Raw genomic sequence first — 23,386 nt, forward strand, 5'->3', positions numbered from 1 at the left:
GGTGTCACACAATTATCGATCATTTAAACGACTGTTCCTCTTCATTTGAGATTCTTCAAAACCATCACCGCAGGCGGCAGTTAAAAGAAAAACTCTTTACTGGGGGTATGTGTATGATTTCCGACTCAGAGGTTTTGCTGCCCTTTCGTGCATGATCGCTCATTCTGGAAGAAACTTGTTAAACATATGATATATGAACTGTGGGCAACACAGAAATACTGCCCATCCTGTTAAGCAGCACCAACATCTCCCACAAACAAGTCTGATGACTTTCTGATTTTCTTCCTAAACGGCCCTGCCTTTGATACCCACCTTCACAAACCCTCCACCCGGCCAGGTTTTTATCCAAGGGCCAATGGCTGCCTTCCTTCCACTGTCCACAGCACAAAGGGATTTTAATGGCCCCTTGGCATGTGGCTCAATAGGGACAGGAGACTGAACAATCCCCTCCCCAACAAACAGGCATGTAACCACAAACACAAAACCTACATGGAGGTACATCCAAGGTTTGCCTCTACCCCCAACACACACTCACTTTCTGGGTGTAGTCGTTTGTGTCCTGAAAGTAAAACATGGTCAAACAGGATCACCGAAAAAAGGGACAGAAAGTGAGAGACAGAGAGGTAACCAACTGCATCACTGCATGGTGAAAGATGTGAGTGCTGGCAGAGTTGATCAGAACAGGACATGCTACGGCAGTGTTGTGACTATATGATTCAGCAAGACTAAATGTGTAGCAACAAACTTCCCTTATTCTGACTTGAAATGGAAGTGGGGGGGGGACCACAGACTTGCTCAATAAAGTGGTTTAGGAATGGTTAAAGTTATATTGCAAAGATTTTTTGAAAAAAAGTTTGTTCAATTGATAAAAAGGTGACCTCTTTTGACCCTATGACGTTTAGTCTTCTCCACTTTGGACAATAACCCCCACAGTCTGACAGTATAACAGAATTTTAAATTCAGTTTTTTAGATTCAACAATATTTGTCTTCACAGAATTAGGTTTGTATTGATTTTCTTTAAAAACAAAAACAGATTACATTATTTTTTATCTTGATCCAATAATTGGTTAGGCTTTAATGTGCCACCTCCAGAAACTCAAAAAAGATTGTTTTATTACAGCCATTAGTCTTGGAAAGAACAGCAGGCTAGACTAAATCTAATCTCCCTAATATACTTTAATGGCTTTAAACAAAAGTAGAAAAATATATTTAAACCAGAATTCTCCTTGCTGCAGTGCAACAATTGTAAAAGGTCTCATTGCCTTTATATGTGTAACACTGTCTTTGTATACTCAACCTCTTTTTTTGAGGCTTGGAGATTAGTTTGAATCTGTTCCAATTGGATTCAATCAAGTACAAAACAATACACAATTGAATTGTATATTTTATCGCAATGTCCAAAATGTGGACCTTAGTTGCATCGCTCTCCTTCATTTCCTGTCATTTATCCATTAGTATCAATAAAGCCATTACATTTAAAATGTCTATATTTGTTTTTGAAATCTTATTGAGTGTATGCCATGAAAAACACAACATGAAACAAAGATATTTTCACGTGTGGTAAAAACGTTTAATTCCAATCCTTTGTCTGCATGTACAAATATCTATAAAAAGTGAACACATTCACTCGTTTTTGTACATTTTGCAGCACAGAGTTAACTTGGGACGGACAAGAGGACAGAGAGGAAAGAGGGACAATATAAGATTGTGATATTTATCACCTACACATCCATCAGTATAGTCCGTCACCAACATTTCCTTCAAGTGCTCATAAATCACTTTTACTGTACATTCCTCCTCCAGCTACAGGATGCATACATACAGGAGGCCCAATAACTTTTGCCATGATCCAAACACGGTACAGTCCAACCATGCGACAGACATCATCAAGTACTTCATTTTCATATATAGTTTTTCTATAATCTTAAAATATTTATGCGTAGCTTATAACAAGGAATAAAATGAGCAACACCAACGTTAACATTTTTAATTCTCAACCTGGTGTTGCGTTTGGGAGTTTTTACAGGAGGTATAACAGAGATCTGATTTTAAGCTTTGAATCCGTTGGGAATGTGGTTTAGCTACTAACTATGCATGACAAAACAAGGGGAGGGCACCTGTTTCTCAGCTTATGCATGTGTATCTGTCTGCTGTACACATGTCTGCTGTTGTAACACATTCTTTGGAAATAGCTGCAAAAATGAAGGAAAGTAACCAAAGTGGAAGGAAAAATCTTAACTTAAGAGAATAACATTCAAACAAGACAACAACATTAAATAAGGACTCTGAAAACGATATGTTAAAAGACAGGAAAGCTCGAAATTAGTGAGAGAATTAAATTAACAAGGAACCCAACATATATTTGTATTATTATAACATGATATCGTAAAGGGCCAACAAGAAAACAATCATTTGTATCACCTCCTCTGACAGGAAACCTTCATTTCTATGCATGCAGTTCACCTGTGTGTATTTGTGTGTGTGTGTGTGTGTGTGTGTGTGTGTGTGTGTGTGTGTGTGTGTGTGTGTGTGTGTGTGTGTGTGTGTGTGTGTGTGTGTGTGTGTGTGTGTGTGTGTGTGTGTGAGTGTCGGTGTCGGTGTGTGTGTGTGTGCGTGCGTTCGTAAAGGGTTCAGCATTCACTTTTGATTTTCCTGGAAATGTAAATTGGAGTCATCAAACAGAGGGTTCTTCACTTCCATTTCTCCAGTCTGTAAAGGAGGGAGGAGAAAAGGGATTTTCAATAACACAGAAATGATTTGTGTATATACTGTATATATATATATATATATATATATATAAATGATGTGGTGTGTTAACCCACCGGTGCGAGTCCGGGGCACTCGTATACTGTGAAGTCTCCTCCCACTTCTTCCTCATCTGATGTGACCTCTGTGTCAACGGTTTTCTGTTCAGGTTTGTTACTGAAAGAAAGCAGTCGAGTTAACCAATAGCGAAAAAAATATCTGAAGATGTGGTTGAACATTTGAAATCCGCCTTAATACATGAGACATTAAAAAGGGGGGAAGAAACAAAAACAACTGACTTTCCCATTGAGAGCATCTGCTGTTTTTGGTGTTGGTAGTGATACATCTGTGCACTTTGAGCCAGATTCTTATCTCCCATCTGAGGAGACAACAGCAGAAGGAAATTTGAAAACAGAAGCTGTACTGCACAACTATTTCTTGTGGTTATTTCGGTTAAAAAGAAGCCAACTCTAACAATAGGTGAAAGAAGAGTCATGCACTGACCGAGGTACCGTTGGCTGGGGGAGCAGGCAAGCTTGTTCCTCCTCCGAAAGCTGGGTAGTCCACCTTCTGAGCCAGACGCGATTCTTTCTGCAACCTGTAGGGGACAACACAAATCTGAGTCCCCTGTAATAATGATGGCTGTTTCCTGCCTCTGGAAAAAAAACAAAAAACATGTTGCAACCTAAGCTTGCAGATCTTATCATACAAGAAGAGCAAATTCAAGTGTGATTTTAAGTATCAAAAAGGGTTATAAATAGGTACAAAACATGAAGTGACACATGAAGTGAATGGTTGTTTGTGACCTATTGTGTATTAAATCAAGCGTCTTTGACATGAATAAGGTTCAGATACGTTAGTGTGCAGAATGTACTCACTTGTGAAGTGTGTTCATTTACCAGAAATAATAATAATAATTACTATATTTGACCACTTTACTTTTTTTTTTAAATGGCAATCTGCCACCAGACGGAGCATTACTGCCAACATTTGACAGTGAATGTCACCCGTCAAAATATCTGTTGGTCTTTCCTCACATGACCAGATTGCCATCCACCCCTCTGACCGCTATCTGGCCGACGATAAACGGTGAAAAGCGTTCCAGATTTAACTTCTTTTAGTATACCATCAGGATAGTCATGTTGCAATGCGATTTCCCCTAGTCAGTGTGAATGCACGAGGGTAAGTGCAGAAAAATATGAAAATATGTTTGTATTTCATTCAGTTTAGAGGATTTCAGACTTACTTGACGTAACAGACGGTTGCCAAGATCACTGCCACAGAACCCACCACCACAAACAGCAAGGTCATGACTGCAGGTGGATAAAAAAAAATTGAGAGCATGTTGAGGAGCAAATAATGAGTGATTGAGTCGGATGAGACACTTTCTGATGGGTGCTATAGATCATTTAATCTCTGCATCATTTCCTCATTATGAGTTGTAATAAAACGATTAAAGCAATAAACACTTTAGGATGAAAATAACTAACCCCTCTGCGGGGAAAAGCCAGAAGGAATCAAATGTTGCTTGGAAATATCCATGCAGCAGAATTTTAACCCCTAACGGACTGGATTTCTATCCTTTTTCTGTTTACATTAATATACTGAAGCAGCAATGGATTCTTTACCCACATGCCTTGACTTTCTCAGAGCATTAAAGCCTTCTGAGGACATCATACTCACTGACTATAAGCGTGTCATTTCTGGATGCTGGCACAGCGATAGGACCAGCTCGATCCTGTACTCGGGTGGCCCGAGGCTGGTGGGTCGGTGGTTCAGAGAGGGCAGGAACCGTGGGGCGGGGATCTGTACTGTTGTCATTCTGGCTTTTCACTTTGGGTTTGGTGCCACCTGGCTTGGTTACTTTATCATCTTTCTGGGTGGTGACGGCAGCTGAAAAGAGTGGGTAGACACAAATAGACACTGAGTAATAACCAAAGGCGATGATGGAAACATGGGCGGAGCTAACTGTCAACACAGGACTTGAGTGGAAAAAACACACTAAGTTATATTTCTGTTTTTAAGATAGCTCTTACCAGGATGTTTGGTAGTGTGGTGTCTTTGTGTCTCTATCTCTGTCACTTCCTGTTTTTCGATGACAGAGTGGAGGAAATCGATCTCTTCATCCAGGTCGGGGTAGAATGCCACTTTACCTAATGAATGGACAAGACATCTCAAACCTTAAAATATTACATTGAAATAAATAGGCAATTTTTGTAACATTAAAAAGTAGTTTTCTTGTAAGAGCATTGTATTGTGTGTCTGCATCTGCCAGTGGGTCATCACGATTAACAATAAGCATAATAACATCCCTCCACTACAGGAGAGACTTAATGTTCCCTCGATTAGGTGGAAAAAAGTGCGTATATCTCGGTTCTGCAATTGGCTAAAATTAGACAAACATCTGCATAGTATAATGGATCGGCAAAAATCTAAAATGGTGCATCCTTATTTCAGAATATTCTTCTATCATTAACCTTCATTGTTTTTGAATGAATCATTGGTTTTTAAATCTTGATAAGCGTTGATCTATAATATATTTAACTATCACATTGGACAAAGAAAAGAAGCTAAAGCTCACAGCTGATAAAACTGGATCAGGGGAATATTTAGCATCTTCCCATTTAGTCACAATCTCGCAATCTCAGTCTTCTTAATCAGCTCTTATGTTCCTAGATGTTAGACCTCATGTCCCAGAGCCTTGAGGTTGGGCATTTTTAAGTCTGGAAATGATTATTCTTTCACATTATGCAATTTCATGATGATTAATGTGTAACTGTTGTGGTAAGAAAGGCAAAGCCCGAGAGCTCCTGCATATGGTTTAGGCATGTACACATGTGTTTTTCAGAGTCTGGCCTCTGAAGCGATGAACAGGGAGTGTGCTCATGTGTGTTGTTTGTTTGTTGACGGGTAAAAAAGGAGACAATACTAAACTGTTGTTAACAGCCCCTTAGGCCAGACAGTGAGCCACATTCCTGCAGCCCTGCTGAGGCGTCCGGGGCGACCTGGGCCTTTAGTGTGTGTGTGGCCGGGGGAGGAAACACCGCAGGGGGCCGCAGCAATCAGCTCACTGGGCTTTAGTTGCTACATTCACAAAAGATCCCATAGCTCCCTGCTAATGGTGGTAATCAAAGCGCTGTTTCCCTCTATAAAGTTACCCTGCAATATATCAAATATCAAATCAACAGCATTGTCACTGGAGAGTTTAAACTCATACTGCTGCGTGGAATAAAGGCATTCTAATATTGCAATAATTCTACAGTGTACAATGGATTTTTTTTTTTAAGGACACTTGAATTAAGTTAGTGACCTTATTTCACCTCTCTGTAATAAGCCCTTCATACTTTGATTATAGAGAAATGAAATTAAAGGTATTTGCAATCAAATCTGGAGAGAAGGAAACTTATGTAAAATAAAGTTGTGGATGAAATAAGTTTTAAAATGTTCTGCAGTTAAAGGAAAGTTTGACTTTTGAATGCCAAACACAGTTCAAACACACGTTTTTGCTTTCCAGATCTGTGCGCCGTTAATGCAACGAAAACATGTGTTAAGTTACTCATTTTTAACAGCGTTACCGACATGTATATTTTCAACATTCTTTTGAAATGCTATTTGAGCCATTTTTATTCAAATCAAGACCACATTCTTGTAGTAATGAATTCAAGACCTTTTAATACTTGTTAAGGATTCATGGGATGCCGATGCAGAAAAAGAAATGACCTGTGTTGTGACAAATTTTTTATACCACCTACATGACATTAATGATTACAGTTTCCCTTTCGCTCCAGAAGGCCGGCCATCTGGCTGAGCTAATGTGTATGATATGACATGCCAGCACTTTCCCTGCCTGCTTTGTTATCAGCTCACCCCCCTCCACTAATGGTCATTTAGTGCGCTCCATAGCAGGTGTCTGTGGAGGCGGGATGCACCATCTGTACTTTGCAGGTGGTTGGGAGCTCCAACCGTGCCAGTGGGCTCACCAGTAGCATGTGGTAAAACAGCTTATATTTTAGAGATTTTAAAAAAGAGTTTAAGATATTTAAACAAACTGTGAATTAGTTTTTAATCTGCAAGGAAATGGTGAAAAAAGAATTTGCATCATTTATTCAAGTAGAAAACCTCAGCACCCTACCTAAGCAGTAGCTGATAAATCACCTAAAAAGGTGGTGATTGTGTGTATGTGTGTGGTTTGTCACACACTGACAAAGCACACACACCTCTCGTTGTGTAAGAGAGATTTGTCACCGGCTTGATAATGACCAATAACCTCTGGAGAGGCACCCAGGGGGCTGTTGGGTACAACAAACAAACACTAAACAGCTCAACAGGGATGGAGGTTCACACACATCAGTGCTGTTATTTTTCCCACTTAAAAAACAGTCACATTACTTCCTCCCCCCAAACACATGCTTGCACACAAACATGCACACTCTTTCCATTCATGAGTTTCACAATACCTTGTGACTTTGTTTCAAGCTTTCTGGCCAACATTTGAGTGGACATTGCTAAATATAGTGATGTTATTATACAATACATCCTAAAACTAAGCAAAACCGATTCTAAATAAAACAAAAACAGAGATGCCATATTAACCAGGCAAAACGATCATCTTTTTTCTTTTAAATTATCCATATTCTGTCAGTCAGATAATGATTTCAATGCTACAAAATATACTAATTTAACTCCACAGTTTCATGTGCAGCATGATGACGTTTTCGAAGTGAAAGGACAGGTTGTAAGTGACCACAGTACTTCTCCCACACAGGGAGCACTCCCTCAGTCCTGTGAGAGTTCATTGATTTATACTCAGTGTGTCCTGCTGCCCTCTAGTGTGGAATGTAATATGTGCACTACATAGGTGAGACAAAAAGAGAGACTAAGCTGTTCATTCTGCAACCCTCTGAAAGTAGATTGTCCTGGTAGTTGACAAAATACAAAAATGGCTTCTTTCAGAATTTTTCGAATTGATCAATTTTTGTAGAATGTTTTCAAAAAGGAAGTGAAATGAATCTTAATTTCTGTATATTTAAAATGTCAATTGATAGTACTGTTTTAAATGTACCTTCACATCAAATTCTTTGTTAATAAAAAAACTTGGTGACAATACAGCAGATTCAGATTTCTATGGATGTGCTCTGTCCTCAGCGTTTGAAATTTTTTTTTAAAAAGGGTCAAACATTGAACAGAAACTTGTATCTTTTTTTTTAGTTTGTCCGTGTTGGAATGAGGAAGAAGTGCATAGTTAAAATGTGATTTACCCCACCAAACCTAACGTTGTTATGGAGTCCCCTTCCCCCCTGCCATAAAAAGTTAGTCACAGCTGACTGCGGAGCTTTGAGTGAATACAGCTAAAGTGTAACACTTTTTTAACCTTCAGTAAACAGTTTTTCATCCACTGTTCCGTTTCTGTAGGAATGGTGGGATGAATCTGCTTATAATCTGTCACTTTTAGATAAACAGTTGTTATATTAAGTGTGTATATTTGGTGAGCTAAAACTGAAGCTTGGCCCTCCATTAGTTAAGTGTTCTTACTACTACTTGTTGTTTCAGTATCTCGGTTTTCGCAGTTTTTTTGACCCCTCTACCGAATATTACATCATGTAAAAAAAATATATAACACAAATACAAGTAAGCGAGAACAAACAGTCCAATTAAATGTGCCGCATGGAGACAGCACTGCCTTTCGCACATACTGTATTTAACTGCGTGTTAAGAATACATACCATTTACAGGCTATTTGAGCAGCTTCCAAACAAAGAACATGGCTCCGAGGTACAGGCTCCTGTATGTTTACCAATGGCAGCACACGCCTCTATGTCAAACACAAGCAGGTCCTACTTCCAATACTAAAAAGAAATTGCTGCATGCTTCACCAGTGACACCACTTTCACCCTCACTGAGTCGAGCAAGTGAAATATTAGACTACACATATTATATTCTGAGTCCACACAGAGGGACTTCCAGAGAATACAACACCAGAACAACCTTGACCAACAGGAATAAGAAAAGTTCATGACAGAAGTGCTGATATAATAATCTTAGAATGCAAGATAGGGGCTTATGATTTAAAGAGGAATTTATAGTGTAAAATGTGGCTTTACTGCACAAAAATAAACCCTGTCATCAATGACTATTTACTACAGCAATACTGTCGTCTCTCTAAATATAGAAATACAATTCAAAAAGCCAGTATTTCTTTTATTCCTTTGAAGATTTGATATGCAACATATGTTTTTAATATTCTTGAATGTGCCAGTCTTTAATGTATGATAATTAAACCATGTCAAATGGATTAAAAAAATCAACCACTTAACCTTAGTTTTTGGATGGTGATTGATGCAGATCTGCTAACCACTTGCCTATTTTACAAGCACTGGCTGCTCAACTATGCTAATTTTGTTCCCTGTTAGAAGGTTAAGCAGCCTTGCAGCAGTAGCTATAGTAACATTACACACTCCTTTCTACAGCCGGAGAATAGAGAGTTCTAGGTGAAGGAGGATGACTGCAGTATCCTGATTCTTCAGTCTGCTTTATTCTTAAGGACCTACCGGTAGTTGCAATCTGCTGCATACATTGAATGATGTCTTTCTTTCTGGCACACATGAAATATGAGTGTGATTTTGTCTAGAAAAGGTATTTCTTTGTGATGATTCTGTAGAAAACTAATCAAACCTCTCTGCAGAGCCAGTGATTCTGCTTGGTAATTGAATTGGAAGAACAATTTGATTCATTATCTGACGCAAACGTTGCTTGCTGACAAAGCAAAGGTTGAGTTCTGTGTGTGAGGGAGGAAAATAAAATAAAAGACAATTAACTGACTTATTGTGGGGGAGCGGGGAAAATGCTGCGTCAGTTGTTCAGTGCTGAAAACACAGCCATTATATTTCCTCTGACGTTATAAAAGAGTGACTTTAGAGGTGTAATTTATTTGTGTTGTGTAATGATGCCGGCTAGACTGCAGCTCTTTATTGTGTTTTGATGCATTCATGTGACAAACCTTTTTTTACTAGATTTATTAGAGTGAAATTATAGTAACTTCATCTGTTCATTTTGTCTGTGTGTGTGCTTAGATGTGAGTGTGAAAAAGAGACAGAGTTGGTATCTCGTTCGGATCACTGTGTTCTGTTGGGGGTTTATGTAACCGCGGGGGGGCTTATCTGAGGCGTCCTATGATGTGCCGGATCGCCACACAAACAACAGCATCACATATTCGATTTAAAGTCAGCGGATTTCATCATCATTTGAGTAGGCTGCAATAAAAAAAAAAAGCATCTTCTCTTCTTGTGCGTGACTTTTCTCTCTGATACACTCTCATCTCCTTCTCATGTTTGCCTGATTCTGCCGCCAATCATTTGAGCCAAGTTGGTATCTCTCCTGCCGCAGACCCATCTAAATTATTAATCCTGCAGACACACACATGCCCGCTTCCCACTGATAGACACACACACACGCATTTGTGCACTGAAAGAAACACGAGACGCTCCAGTTTCTCTCTGATCTCTGCAGCGCTCTGTAAACACCGTGTGTTTGCATGCAGCGCGATGTCATGCCACGGAAATCAGGAAAAATAAGATTCACTTTCATTGAATTACATTAGATTCAGTGATGGGCGAGAGAGAAAGAGAGAGAGAGAGAGAGAGAGCAAGAGAGGCATGTCGTCTAAGTGATTAAAGCCGGCAGTGCGGGGGCTGTGCATGTGTGTATGTGTGGCAGACGTAGCAGGGGCAGGGGCGGATTAATAACAGAGGATCAGACTGCAGCATCGCTACCACAATGTAGAGAGGAGAGAACCGGACATCAAAAAAGAGAGTGAATTGGAGGAGATTCACAAGACACTGAGATGGAGGAATAAAGACATCAAACTAAGATTGACGGGGGGAGAAGCAGAGCACAGAATCAATAGTAACTGAGAGAAAGAGGCGGAGTGGCAGGGAGATACAGAGATCAGCTGGAAATAAATGAGACGGACAGAGCATGAATGTGTAGTGAAGCAGAGAAAAACTGTGTTTCTTTTTGAAACTGTCATTTAAAGGGGCCTTATTATGCTATTTTTCAGATTCATATGAGTATTATGTGACATGTGTACTAGTTTAATGTTCAAAAAGTGCTTTATTTTCCTCATACTTCCTGTGCCGCAGCACCTCTTTTCATCTGTTTCTCAGATTTGATCACATACAACATGATATATTGACATTTCATATTTGTTGTAGCTATATTTCTGAAAACAACTATTTATGTTTGTGCTGTTTTTTTGATGATTATCTTTTTAATTGTCTGTTAATCTGATTGTTTGTAAGGTTAGTATTTGTCTGGCTCTGGTATTTCTGTTATGTATCATTCTTTTTGAGGGTAACATTGAGTGTGTGACCTGTATGTCATATTGCTGATGAAATCCTAGCAGTGGCATCTCGTGTGTGAAATGTGTATATATTCCTTACCCTGCTTATGGTGCCTCTTCCTCACCACACAACTTCCCTCGTCGTTCTCCACCAACGGAGAGAGGCAGGGGCCACATCGAGATGAGCCCAGTCTGCAGAAATGGCGTCCCTCTTTGGCACAGTCTAAATGGTGAGGGCATTTACTGCCAACTGAGAGAGAAGGAGAGAGAACAACAGTTTATTATTTTCCCCGACTACACTGCTGTGATGCAGAAATTATGCTTTTAATGAGGCAGTTAAATAGCAGTCTTAATGCGACAGAGTACTATTAAAATGCTCTCAATAGGAGATGCTTCAACTTCATTATACACACTCCATTCATGAGTGGATGTGTCAGCTCTTCTGCTCCATTCACAGATGAGACATCTACCCTCAAACGGAGCGTCTGCAGAGATCAGGAAACCATCACTACGTCACGCGGTTTCTGAAAATACTATCGTTTGTGGGGACTTCATCCCGGCTCACACACGCTCGAGGCTACCCAGATAGGATGATAGGCGAGCCAGAATATTCATTTTGATATTTTATCTGCATATGAGATGATCCCCGCCTGTTTGCCAATATTAAACCAAGATAAAGAGTGACAGACAGCTGCTGTCATACAGATCTGCCCGTAATCAGGTTAGATAATCACTCAGCCTGATTACTGCTCGTCTGAAACAAAAACAGACACACACAATGGGATACACACACGGGAATAAGTGGGACGCAGAACCACAGCAGGTGTGTTTCTCAGCAGAGGGCAGGTGGAGCACAGGGGAGCTATCGGAGCGGATAATGAGCGCAGCAGTTCTGCACAGTGGTCGGGCTAAAGGTGGACGACACAGCGGGCGTTGATACTGACATAACAGACATGATGAGAGGAGATGGACCTGGTATTTCTGAGGGATAATGGGTCTCAAAAGGTCAGGGTTGTTCAAGTCAATAGGTGTTGTATAAAAACCAGTTCGTAAAAAAACGGTTTGAGATGAGTCACGCATTTGCGATAGTGAGACACAGGCTTTAAAAAAAAAATCATATATAATTACCTCGCTAAAGGGGGAGGTAATGTTTTTTTGCCTCATCTGTTCGTCCGTCAAAAGGACTACGGGAATTTACTGGCCATCATTTTGTACCTAACTGTCCTTTACTTCCGTAAACATTGTGAGGCGAGGACTTTTTGCTGCATTCTTGTATCGCAGTGTTTCTGTGTTGGAAAATTCACAAGAACGTCATTTTTTTCCCATATTACAATTTGAAACTCATCAACACACCAACGTTTAGAGAAAAGACTCTGAGATATAATGATGTAGGTGTTTAGATTATCATCTGAAATGGTCAAATGAGCCTACTTTTCATAACACTATTATTGATAAATAAGAATTTGGTACGGTGATATGACACCGACAGATACTGAAGACCCTCTTTGGTTTTTTCTGTTTCCTCAACAAGATTTTTTTCAATTGCTCCATAACAGAGGAGAATTACACATAACAAAAGATCGCTAAGGGGGGGATCTCAATGACCATGGCAACAAAGCCAGTGACATCAGGAGAGAAGCGGTATTGAAGGAGCACATGTGCAGATGGGGAGTGTTTCAGAGATGAAGAGCAGATATGACCGGAAACTGCATTCAGGATTTTTAATCTAAAAAAAAAGGATGAGTTTGTGTAAATTGCTTCTTCTGGCGCATACTCTACTACTTCTGTTGCTTTGTCTGACTCGTCATACGGGATGTTATACTTGGACACTGGACTAAAAGCTCTTACTTTATCTTTATCACTTAAAAATGTTGGTATAATTTGCATTTCATGGTCCATTTTTTAGTCATTCTCGATCAAGGCCATTTATTTCTTTGTATAGGTTACTGAAAGTGCAATATAACAGCATTGTTCTGAACTTCAACCTCATCATCTGACAAAAGCCCTTAAAAAACATTTTCAAACTGAAATGCTATAATAAAAAGAAATAAAATAAAAAGAAAATATTCAAAAATATGAAGGAAATTCTCAATCTTTCAACCACAGACCAAAGGTTGAAGACACCACAAAGAGATAAACAAAGACAATGGCCTACAGGTTATAAAAGTCTATACATCATCCCCTCAGAGAGATGGAACATCTTCTCAGATCACTGATGCTCTGCCTCAGGGAGCGAGCGGTGGCGTGACGCATGTGTAATCTGAGACGCTTTGTCTGTGTTCATGTCGAAGAAGACACAGAAAGAGCCGTAGTATGGGGATGTTTGTGACTCCTCTGTACCTCAGGGTTTATTCAATGTTGTATTTAGGGGTAGAAAACGTTGCAGTCGTTGCCACACATGCAGGTAGGCGACTCCCAGAGAGTCTTTGATCGCTGCTTTTCTTTGGAGTCACGCTCTGTCTTCCCACAGCTTGGCAACACGGCTGTCACTGCTACGTGTAATTGCTGCCACATCCCTGAGAGTGGGACGTGCTCACGTGGCGAGCCCCCTCATTCCTGATTTCATCAAAGATTGTTCGCCCTCTTAATTGTTTTCTCTCCTCTTCCTCCCTCGAACGTCATGGCTTCTATTTCTAAATGCCACGAGGCTCGCTTTTTAATTTCCCTGCAGGTATTGTCTGATCTCTTCACATGTTCATATTGACTTCTTTCAACCCCCATGACCCTCAGAAAGAAGAAAAATGTCACTGCTGATAGAATAGCGAGTGGAATAGTATTACGGTTTGGGAATGTGACATTGGATGTGATAAAATTATACAACACTTCCCAGATCACTCTCATCCAAAATATGACTGTCCCCACTGTTAGGGAATATTTTGCTTAGGTGTTTAAACTTTGACACGGTTCATAATTTTCTCCTTCCTCTGGCTGCGTTCCCATGGCATGGTTCTTCTGCTGACACAGGAGGTTTCCTGCTCTTTCTAAAAACCTGTAAATCTTTCATCTACATCTAACCTCACCCATGTCGTCATTCCGACATCCATTCTCTTCTTTTTACAACTATTTGATCTGCTGTTTGAGGATCAAGGGTTGGCCATAGATCAGGAACAGATGACTGGACTCATGTCACAGATCAGACATGTTGTGTGGCGCCTCACAACGAAGTCAACGGTGGAAACCATGACTTAAAGCGCTGTTAGGGTGCGGACGAAAGGTCAAAACAAATAGTCAAAACTACACTTGTTTGTGTGGAATAAGCGTTCAAATTCATTTGTTGTTAATTGGAGTATGTTTGTATTTGTGCGTGTTATCAGGAATACCTAATGGTTACTTATTTTGTGTTCATACTTATGTTATTCAGTAATCAACACATTACAAGTGCAGACTGGCCTTGTCAGTGTTTTGAAAGAAATTCAAAGACTATTCATGTCTTACTCTCTGCTTTTCAAAGATAAAGCAACATAAACTGCCTGAAAACAAAAGAGCGTATTGAGATATGTCTGCAATAACGTAGAAACAAACCTTTGCCAGAGACTGAATCCCCGTGGGATGCTGAATCATGTACTGTGTTTGCCCAAACCTCACATTGTCATCTTTCACAAAAAGACAATTTGCAAATCCTGGCACATAAATGGATCACTGTTGTGTATGACAAAAAGGGAAGAGCCATTAAATCCCTAATGTAATAAAAGCCAGAAATCAATGTCCTTTCAAAAAAACCTGCAGTCTTTATTATTATGGAGCTAGCATCTCCTCACCTCTGGCTAGCATTGCATCTGCATCACATTGGAAGTTAATATGGTGGAACCTGCAGTCACATGAATCCCTCACACACGAGCGCCACAAACACCACACACCCAAATCGTCTTCGTGCTTTATTATGATTGCGTGGCATGGCAACGGTGAGAAAAAAAGGCTGAGAGAAGGCGAAGCGAGTGTGAAAACAAGGGGAAAAAAATCTCCAACGGCTGCCTGAAAACGTTCTTCTTCCACCAGTAGATTCAATCATTATTGTTAATTGACCAAACTCGGATACATAACACCTTGATTCCAGTGGCAGCAGAATCATGGAAGATGCTCATCATGATAATTACACGACGAAGAAGATCAAATCTGTTTAGCAGCATGACAAAGGAGCCGCAGAAGTGAATGTCAAGTCTCCATAGGAGGCCGGCCATGCACCAACACGCCTCCCACACAGTGCTGGAGCTCATTTCAATCATGGAGGCCGAGGAGGAGAAACACATAACAGGAGAAAGGCAGGAAGATGGGAGCGATGCGTTCCAGGTCGTTCGGTATTAGCAAAGACATGGGAGGTGTGAAAAAAACATTCTGTAACTAAGGGAACTCAGAAAGTGGTCCTTGGAACGAGTGAAACAATGACTTTTCTTTAACCATCTGCTGCTGCTGTTTCCAGAAAGAACTGAGCGGCAAACAGAGCCTGGTAAACACCTACACTCGCAACCAAGTGCACACTCACATGTCACGGTTAACAAGCTTTTCCGCAGACACAGTGCAGCAAGTTTCACCCGATCTGTAATGTGTGTATGTGATTTTGAGAGGAAGCAGGAAATGGGTATGCCAGGAGGGTCCATTGTGTGTGCTTCCTGACCCTCTGATAGCAGACAGGAAGTAAGACTCCATATCAAGAGCTCTTCACTTGATACACAACCCCACTGTTTACTTCCACATGGATACAGTGTGGGTTTGTGCGTTCGAGTGTGTGTGCGGCTTTTTGCGTAACCATGCTGCCTCTTGTGAGTTTATGCAACATGACTCGCTGGTAAATGACAAAAAACAAACAAATGCTGGGCAGCCTGTTTAGCTTCTTTGTTTTCATCAGAAGGGACGAGCACTGCTGTGTGAGTTACGATTAGAACATGATGGTCGGCCATGCTGTTAATGAAACAGTATAAATGTGTGATTGCCAGAAACTCATTATACACTGGTAGCTTTTCTTTTTGACCACCGGCCAAGCCTCCAATACGCCCTCCAAGTGTGCAAATATCGGAATTGTTAAACAGAAAAGCAATTTGAAACAGTGTTGAATATTCCTGATAAAGACTAAATGGACTTTCTTAAAAACATTAGTTTTTTCTAGAAAAATATATTATGAGGACAACACTGTGGCGCTGATCTTGTTTCTAAGATTATAAATTCTCGCGAGAACATGACGCCCGTATATAAGATGGCGCCGCAGACGTAAAACAACAACACGACATCAGAGCTCAGTAAAAACAGAGCTGTCTCTGCCGTTTGACGGTCTATTCGACACGATTTCCATATTTCTGGACTAATTATACAGTTTGTGATGAACAGAAATGTTGTTTTCTGGCATGACTAACATTTTTTCTGGGGAAAAATCTGCATTTTGGTATGAAGGCGCACGCCGAAAGTAAGAGGGCGCAGTACCCTGTTACCTGCTTTAGACAAACCATGGTGGTCTATTTAAGAAACCATAAATATATTTAAGAAATGATTAAGATTAAAATATTAAGAGACCACTTCAGCATTATCATTTGATCTTTTTTAAAATTATTTATAGGTATGTTTTCTCCGCGACCCTGATGGATAAGCGGGAGAAGATGGATGGTATGTCTTCGAGTTAAAAATGTTCTCTGTGTTGGAATTCAACAGAAACTGGAATGGCTGCCATACATGTAGAGATTGAGACTTAAGAAACATTTGGAGTGATTTTTTTCCAGAGCTGTACATATAATAAATATGTATTTTTGATAAATAAAAGACACTTAAAGATGTAGAAAGACTACGCAACTTCATCGAAGAACAATATAATAAGACCAAAATGACTTTTTTCACACATTTCTTAAACCGTTGGAAAGTTCCTTGGCTTTGCGAAGCATAAAACATTTCCGATCAGAAAACTCAAATCAATAAGAACATTGTGGGAAAAGCTGCCAGATGACTCTACTTCTTACCAAATAAAGGAACTGAAAGCCAACGTGAGATAGATGACTAAACATGTAGAAACCGTCTACTTTATGAGACGCAGCATTATAGTGCAGCGTGGGGATTTGGTTCCCACCGTTATCTGATGCAGTGACTCCCACATGTGACATTACTCCCACGCTTTGTGGAAAATAGGGCATGAATAGGAAATAAAGTGGTGGTGCTAACGTCAAAAGGAAGTGGAACGAAAAAATACAAAAAATACAAAAAATTTCTCTCATTCGAATTCAAGTTGGAGGAACAATTCCTTGTTTTCCATCTCACTGTGCAGTCTTATCGCTCCCTGCGTCTGTCAATCGTCTCTTCTGTTGCAGTAATTTCTGTCATGTCAGACAATGACGAGTCTAACCCATTTACACTGGGGATAATTACCCTGTCATCATCATTAGAGTGTAGCAGAGCAGCACACCCCGCAGCAACCCAAACAAAGGGTGAGGGATTTATACAATGGCAGCAAGTATGTGGCAAATAAAAGCTTCCTGATTTAGCCTCTCCTTATTCTTCAGTTATCCACATCATGTTTGTTTCTTTGGCTAGTCTAGTTTTTTGGAATAATATGGGACGCAACAAGTTACTGACCCCAAACTCAATAATGCCGATTGAAATTATCCCAAAATTTGATTTCAAGAGACAATCTCCACTTTTACCCGGTGTCATGTTATCAAAAGCATTTGCTGGATCTAAAACCTACAGATTTCTGGGTATGACAACGGAAGCAGTGTCAGCACTTATATTATGATGTTTCCAAATCAGGTTTCACAGACACACTTTTTCTCGGTAAGGATGTGGCTTCACAAAAATGTAACCTGTGCTACATAATCAGCGATATAGAAAATGTTCTGTCAATTTCCATCACAGGCAAGTGTTAATATAAGACATATCGTTGGTACAACATTTACAGCTGTGTCATTGAGCTAAATTCCCACGAAACAAGGCTAAACTAGTCGCAAAATGTTCTCTCCATCTGTGAAATACTTTGCTGATATTGTTTTTTATCAGTCAGTACTCCTTTTTTGGGCTGATTTGCAGCTGCTGTCCATAGTGGAATAGCACCGGGGTCTCCTAAATATTGAATGTTGCCGTGATGGTCTCACAGGGAGTGAACACGCATCTGCATTTGTAGAACAGCCAATAGTAACGCCCTTTGTCTGCAATGATCTTTGATTAGCCAAAGTCTCTCTAAGATTTTCTAAATCCTTAAAATAGACCCAACAAACGGTGCAGAAGTTTTGTGTTTTTACTCAGACTAATTGAATTACGATATGCTAACAGGTTGTTTTTTATGAAACATGACACCACCCCCTGGAAAAAATGCCTACCCCATCTTTAAGGTTAATGGCAGTACTAAAACTGAAGCAGCCTAAAGGGTTTAATTCCAGCCTAGCTGTGCTGACTCTGTCTTGATCCAATGTCTGAAGGCGTTCTGTAAGTTGATTAATTGTGACTAATTTCCTGGAGAAATCTGGTAGCGGACTCTTAATGAAGAAACCCAGGGTCGAGCAAAGGGAAGTAAAAAAAACTAAGTGAAAGAGAGAGGGGGTTCAGTGGTTTTAAGACGCACAGCAAAGCCTTGGCGAAACCGCTTATTTTTCAGACCTCCAATTGAGACAACAAGGACCACAATGAGGCAGATCAATAATATCTTTCCTGGCTGTCGGGTAGTGTCAGTGCAATGGTTACCACCGTATAATTGGCTGGTCATTCACCCTTTCTCTCACTGATGAGAAATGGAAATGTCAAATCCCCTCAAAGATCACACAAGCTATAAATTAGATCCATTTGAAGCCGGAGGGAGTACTTTTAAGCTTTAAACTGCATTTTCTAAATGACTTCCTGGAAGAACTGACTTCACATATTATTTCAATCCAACGAAGGTTAAAGAAGGGAAAAAGATAAAGAATTGAACATTCCGAATGAAGGGGTAGTATTATTATGGGTATTATGGTGTGTGTGTGTGTGTGTGTGTGTGTGTGTGTGTGTGTGTGTGTGTGTGTGTGTGTGTGTGTCGTTTTCCCCTGACTTTTCACTGCCATTACTCTCCACTCCAACGTTGGTAGATGACTAATTTTGCCGCAGGGTAAGGAAAGGTGATTGAAAAACACTGCAGCCGGTGGTTGTGTGTGTGTGTGTGTGTGTGTGTGTGTGTGTGTGTGTGTGTGTGTGTGTGTGTGTGTGTGTGTCAGTGAAGATATTAATAGTTAAAGATTAATCCTGGAAAAAGTAAAGGCCAGAGGCAGCCACTCTGAATAATCGGATCTATGTGAATGACAAACCTGGCTTTTAAAGGTGGCAGCACAACATTGACCGGACTTCATATCAATATTGATAAGTAAAGATGACGTTTCTACAGGGGAAAGCTGATGGAGAGCAGCAAGAACATGCAAATAAATCAGTGGAAAAAGCGACTTCTCTGCTGCTTATTCACCTTGCCCCCGCTTAACATGAATCACACAACAAACTCTGCATGTTAAGATCATTCATTCTGTCTCTTATATCATCTACTGGGTTTATGGAGATGTTGTTACTTACATCCCAAGAACCAAATGTTCTGTAAAGGCGTTCTCCGCCATATTATTTACACACAGCGTCAACACTTGCTGAATCAACCATCTCATTACTATGCATTACATGCTGTTGTCACACTCCAGCAAAAATCTCCATGAAGCCTGACTCACTGAATGTGCTTTTTGGCGGTTCTGTAAAGGTTTCCAATGTAGTCACTCTTAAATAAAGCACCGTACTTAAGAAAAATACCTCACATTAATTTCCTGTTCAGCTACACTTTCACACCTCTCTGTGATGCATTCTATAACGTCACACAGGGGTGTAAACATTTGTTATTTCGCCTTTTCTTGTTTCTCATACTCAAACAATAGCCCACACACTATCACACATTGTTATCTCCAAGCTGCGTTCAAATGTAACAGGTGTTGAAAACTCTAGAAAGATCCTTCAACTAGTGATGACACCAAACATATGACTCTTTTCTGAAAAAACACACGCTGGAGGCAGCAATGTATCGACGCTATTGTCTGTCTATCTTTATTTTAATTCGGATACTGAAAACATCTCTTTGTCACCAAATTATCTTTTTAACAACAGTTAGGTTGCAACCTTTGAGAGAAGAATTATTGGCATTGGTTGCAAAGCGAAAAATGACCAGGCTTCTTACCCCACAGAAGAAAGACAAAGCAGACACTGCGTCACATCCTCTCTGTCGTGCACGAGCTAAATGAAGAGGCAGTACATTTTCTGTGTGTGTGTGTGTGTGTGTGTGTGTGTGTGTGTGTGTGTGTGTGTGTGTGTGTGTGTGTGTGTGTCCCTCAGATGAAGGCTAAAGATTACATGTCCAGCTGTTGGTTCTCCCACAGGGTTTCTCTGTGAAAAGCTCAGAAGCAGATTATCGCCACTGCACCCATCATCAGCAGTTATTACTGTGTGGGGACCCATCACACACACACACACACACACACACACACACACACACACACACACACAAGACTGCATTCAAATATTTATGCTTTCAATTAGAGCTGAAACAATTAGACGTCTAGATGATGAGTCCACTGAGAGAAAAACAACCTCCATTAACTATTTAGTTTGATTCATTGTTACATTTTTCAATGCAAAAATGCCAAAAGATGTTGCTTAAATTTTGTGATTTCTTCTGGTTTAAAGAATATAAATATAAATAGTTTCTAGAAATTGAATATCTTTGGGTTTTGGACTGAAAAAACAAGACATTTAAATACATTACTTAGATTATTTTAAACAGAGATGGACATTTGTCACTATATTCTGACATTTTAGAGATTAATTGAGACAGATACTCTGTAGATAGTTCAATATCTTTTGAATAATCGTCTGCTGGAGCCCTGCTTCCAACATCCCAAAAGTGCTAGACAGATATTCAACTTAGAAAATATTTACAAAATTAATTCCAGAATTCCAGTTTTGAAACATGTTTTGTACGGTTACATATTTGATATATAGTTACAGGTTAAATATAATTAAAATACCAGACAGTTGCTTTTTTTTCTCCAACCCAAGCTAAAGGATTTGGATTGTGTGGCCCCAGATCAATATAGTAACTTTACTGGGAAAGAAATTATTGCTGATAAGTTATTTACTGGTTAAGAGCTAATAAAGGCTACATTAATAAACGGTTTAAAAAGCAGCTTTATATCAAAATCTAGAAATATATCCGTGTCCACATACTGAGTATTAGACCTACTCCTTCACATTCAGGCAAAATGAGTGTAACAAAATACAAATGTGTGATCATTTAAGGAAATGACTTGAGTAACCTAACAACGAAGGAACATTTTATTTTTGTTAAATCTTGTGCTTTTCCCTCACTCACCTACTTGTCTTGAATCTGAACTGGTGGTATACCCAAACCTAAACCAACATCATAAACAACTATTTTTTTTAAAGTCAGAAAACACACGTGTCTTACTAAACTACTCACCAATTAAAACCAAGAACTACTATTACAAAACCACTATTTAGATCAAAACAAGCCCGTCTTGCTTTTTGTCACGGTCACATACATTGACTAAAAATGCCCCGTTTCCAGTTGTTTAAGAGACAGTGTGAATAAGCTCACACCACTAAATGTTATCATGTTGTTGTCGTGTTCATTGTGTGTTTACCTGGCAGGCTAGCACTGATGGGGGCTACACAGAGAAGCACCGCGGCGAGCAGCAGCAGCGAGGCCCAGCGCAGGCGTCCGTTCCTCGGGCTGGAGGGCAGCAGCATCCTGGGGGTCTTCTCGGGGACGGAGAACCGGAGACGGAGACGCAGTTTGTTGTCATTCCCCCATCACTCCTGTTTTACGTGTGTATGTTTTAAAGCGTAAAGGACACACAGCGATGTACGGAGCAGGTGTAACCAGGACGCAGTCTGTGACACACTGCGCACTGTAATCCGTGGCGGGGCTAAAGATAGCGGAGCTTCCCGCGAGGAGGGTGGGTGTGTGTGTGCTCGTGTGTGTGTGTTTGACATGCTGCCTTCAAGGCCTCCTTGTAAACTCCGTAATAACAACATACCATCGAATGATTGCCCAGCCCTAGCAGATCGTTTTCTTCTATTTAAACGAGCCCCTTTTGAAAGTGGAAAATATTGACATTTATATGGATAGGAAAAAAGCTTAAAAAAAATATTTGAAAACTTCAACGCTAATATGTAAATGAAATCTCGAATGTTTCAGGTTTTACTTCGGAGATTTAAGTAGCTATTTATCAATAACATACATTTCATTATATTTAAGTTTGTATTATTGTATTACCTGATTGGGAATAAAGAGATGTTCAGACTCCCCCAATTAATCCAAATAAATGCCTCTGATATTCCCATTCAGGTTCAGGTTTGAATCAAGGTGCAAAAGATGTTGAGTCTAATTGTATTTACCAAACGTAATTGAGGTTAACAAAATGCTTGTCTCAAGTATATTGAATAGATTTAGCTGAAGTAAAAACAAGTGTTTATGGGCTTAAATGTTTCAAAAGACAGTTTACAAACTGTTTGATGAACACATTATTTGAATCAAGTCAATACTATGTAAAAACCAACTGAGTAGATGCTGTTTCCCAACTCACCTGAAGGCAACAGTTTACTGAAAGATTACAGACAGAGCACAGGAGGTAGACGTGAGACGTGAGACGTGATGACGTGGTAAAACCGGTTTAAATAACCAGGTTTACACACTGCCAGAGATGTGCTGATAAAAATTGATAAGCAGTCAGTTTAAGGCAGTTTATTTACTTACATTCATCATAAAACAGGTCAGATTTGCTATTCATATCTTATATTAAATATAGTAGTTGAAGTAGAACATTGATAAGCAAAAAGTGTGTATGTGGCAGGTGCTGTGAAATGATATCGCACTACATATTTCAAGATGTATCACACATCCAATAAACAAACATATCATGCTTAATCTCTTCTCATTGTTCTCCATTCTGCCTATTATTTCCATTATTCTTTTCCAAACATTGGCTTAAATGGGGATGGCATATAGTGACAGTTTGTTTGCTCTGAGCTGAAACACAAAACAACACAAGGCCACATTTAAAAGAAAATAAACCTTAAGGTGGACACCAAACTGGGTTTCCACCAGTGGAATAAATCTTGTGAATCAACACTTAAAAATACTAGCATAAATGTTTGAAAAATAACATGGCTGATTTACCATGTGGGAGGTATCTTTCCTTTAATTTGGAGGTAATTAAATGCCCACCAGGAACTTCATATATACTCAGAACTGTATGAATATAATTTCCCTTTACCATCACAAATAATAATGGCTTGTGAAGGGTGATTCGTTTTCT

General features: G+C 39.8%; 1 protein-coding gene across 1 annotated transcript; it reads right to left on the reverse strand.

The window, feature by feature from the left end:
• Nucleotides 1–1,547: 1,547 nt before the first annotated feature.
• npdc1a (neural proliferation, differentiation and control, 1a) lies at nucleotides 1,548–22,009 on the reverse strand. Its single transcript, XM_063888999.1, has 9 exons — nucleotides 21,710–22,009; nucleotides 11,185–11,334; nucleotides 4,783–4,899; nucleotides 4,430–4,639; nucleotides 3,993–4,059; nucleotides 3,251–3,344; nucleotides 3,046–3,125; nucleotides 2,824–2,923; nucleotides 1,548–2,710 (listed from the first exon to the last, which is right to left on the reverse strand). The coding sequence occupies exons 1-9, from the start codon at nucleotides 21,813–21,815 to the stop codon at nucleotides 2,639–2,641; spliced, it is 996 nt and encodes a 331-aa protein (XP_063745069.1). The 5' UTR covers nucleotides 21,816–22,009; the 3' UTR covers nucleotides 1,548–2,638.
• Between the last annotated feature and the right edge of the window lie 1,377 nt (nucleotides 22,010–23,386).

This window comes from Eleginops maclovinus, chromosome 8 (assembly GCF_036324505.1).
Source record: "Eleginops maclovinus isolate JMC-PN-2008 ecotype Puerto Natales chromosome 8, JC_Emac_rtc_rv5, whole genome shotgun sequence".
NCBI lineage: Eukaryota > Metazoa > Chordata > Actinopteri > Perciformes > Eleginopidae > Eleginops > Eleginops maclovinus.

What these genes read in the sequence shown, in the direction of transcription:
- npdc1a (XM_063888999.1), bottom strand. Translation starts at nt 21,815, where the DNA reads ATGCTGCTGCCCTCCAGCCCGAGGAACGGACGCCTGCGCTGGGCCTCG. An exon ending in AAATGACACGCTTATAGTCA is followed by an intron (nt 4,060 to 4,429) that starts GTGAGTATGATG and finishes ATCCACCTGCAG; the next exon opens with TCATGACCTTGCTGTTTGTG. An exon ending in GCAACCGTCTGTTACGTCAA is followed by an intron (nt 3,345 to 3,992) that starts GTAAGTCTGAAA and finishes TGTCCCCTACAG; the next exon opens with GTTGCAGAAAGAATCGCGTC.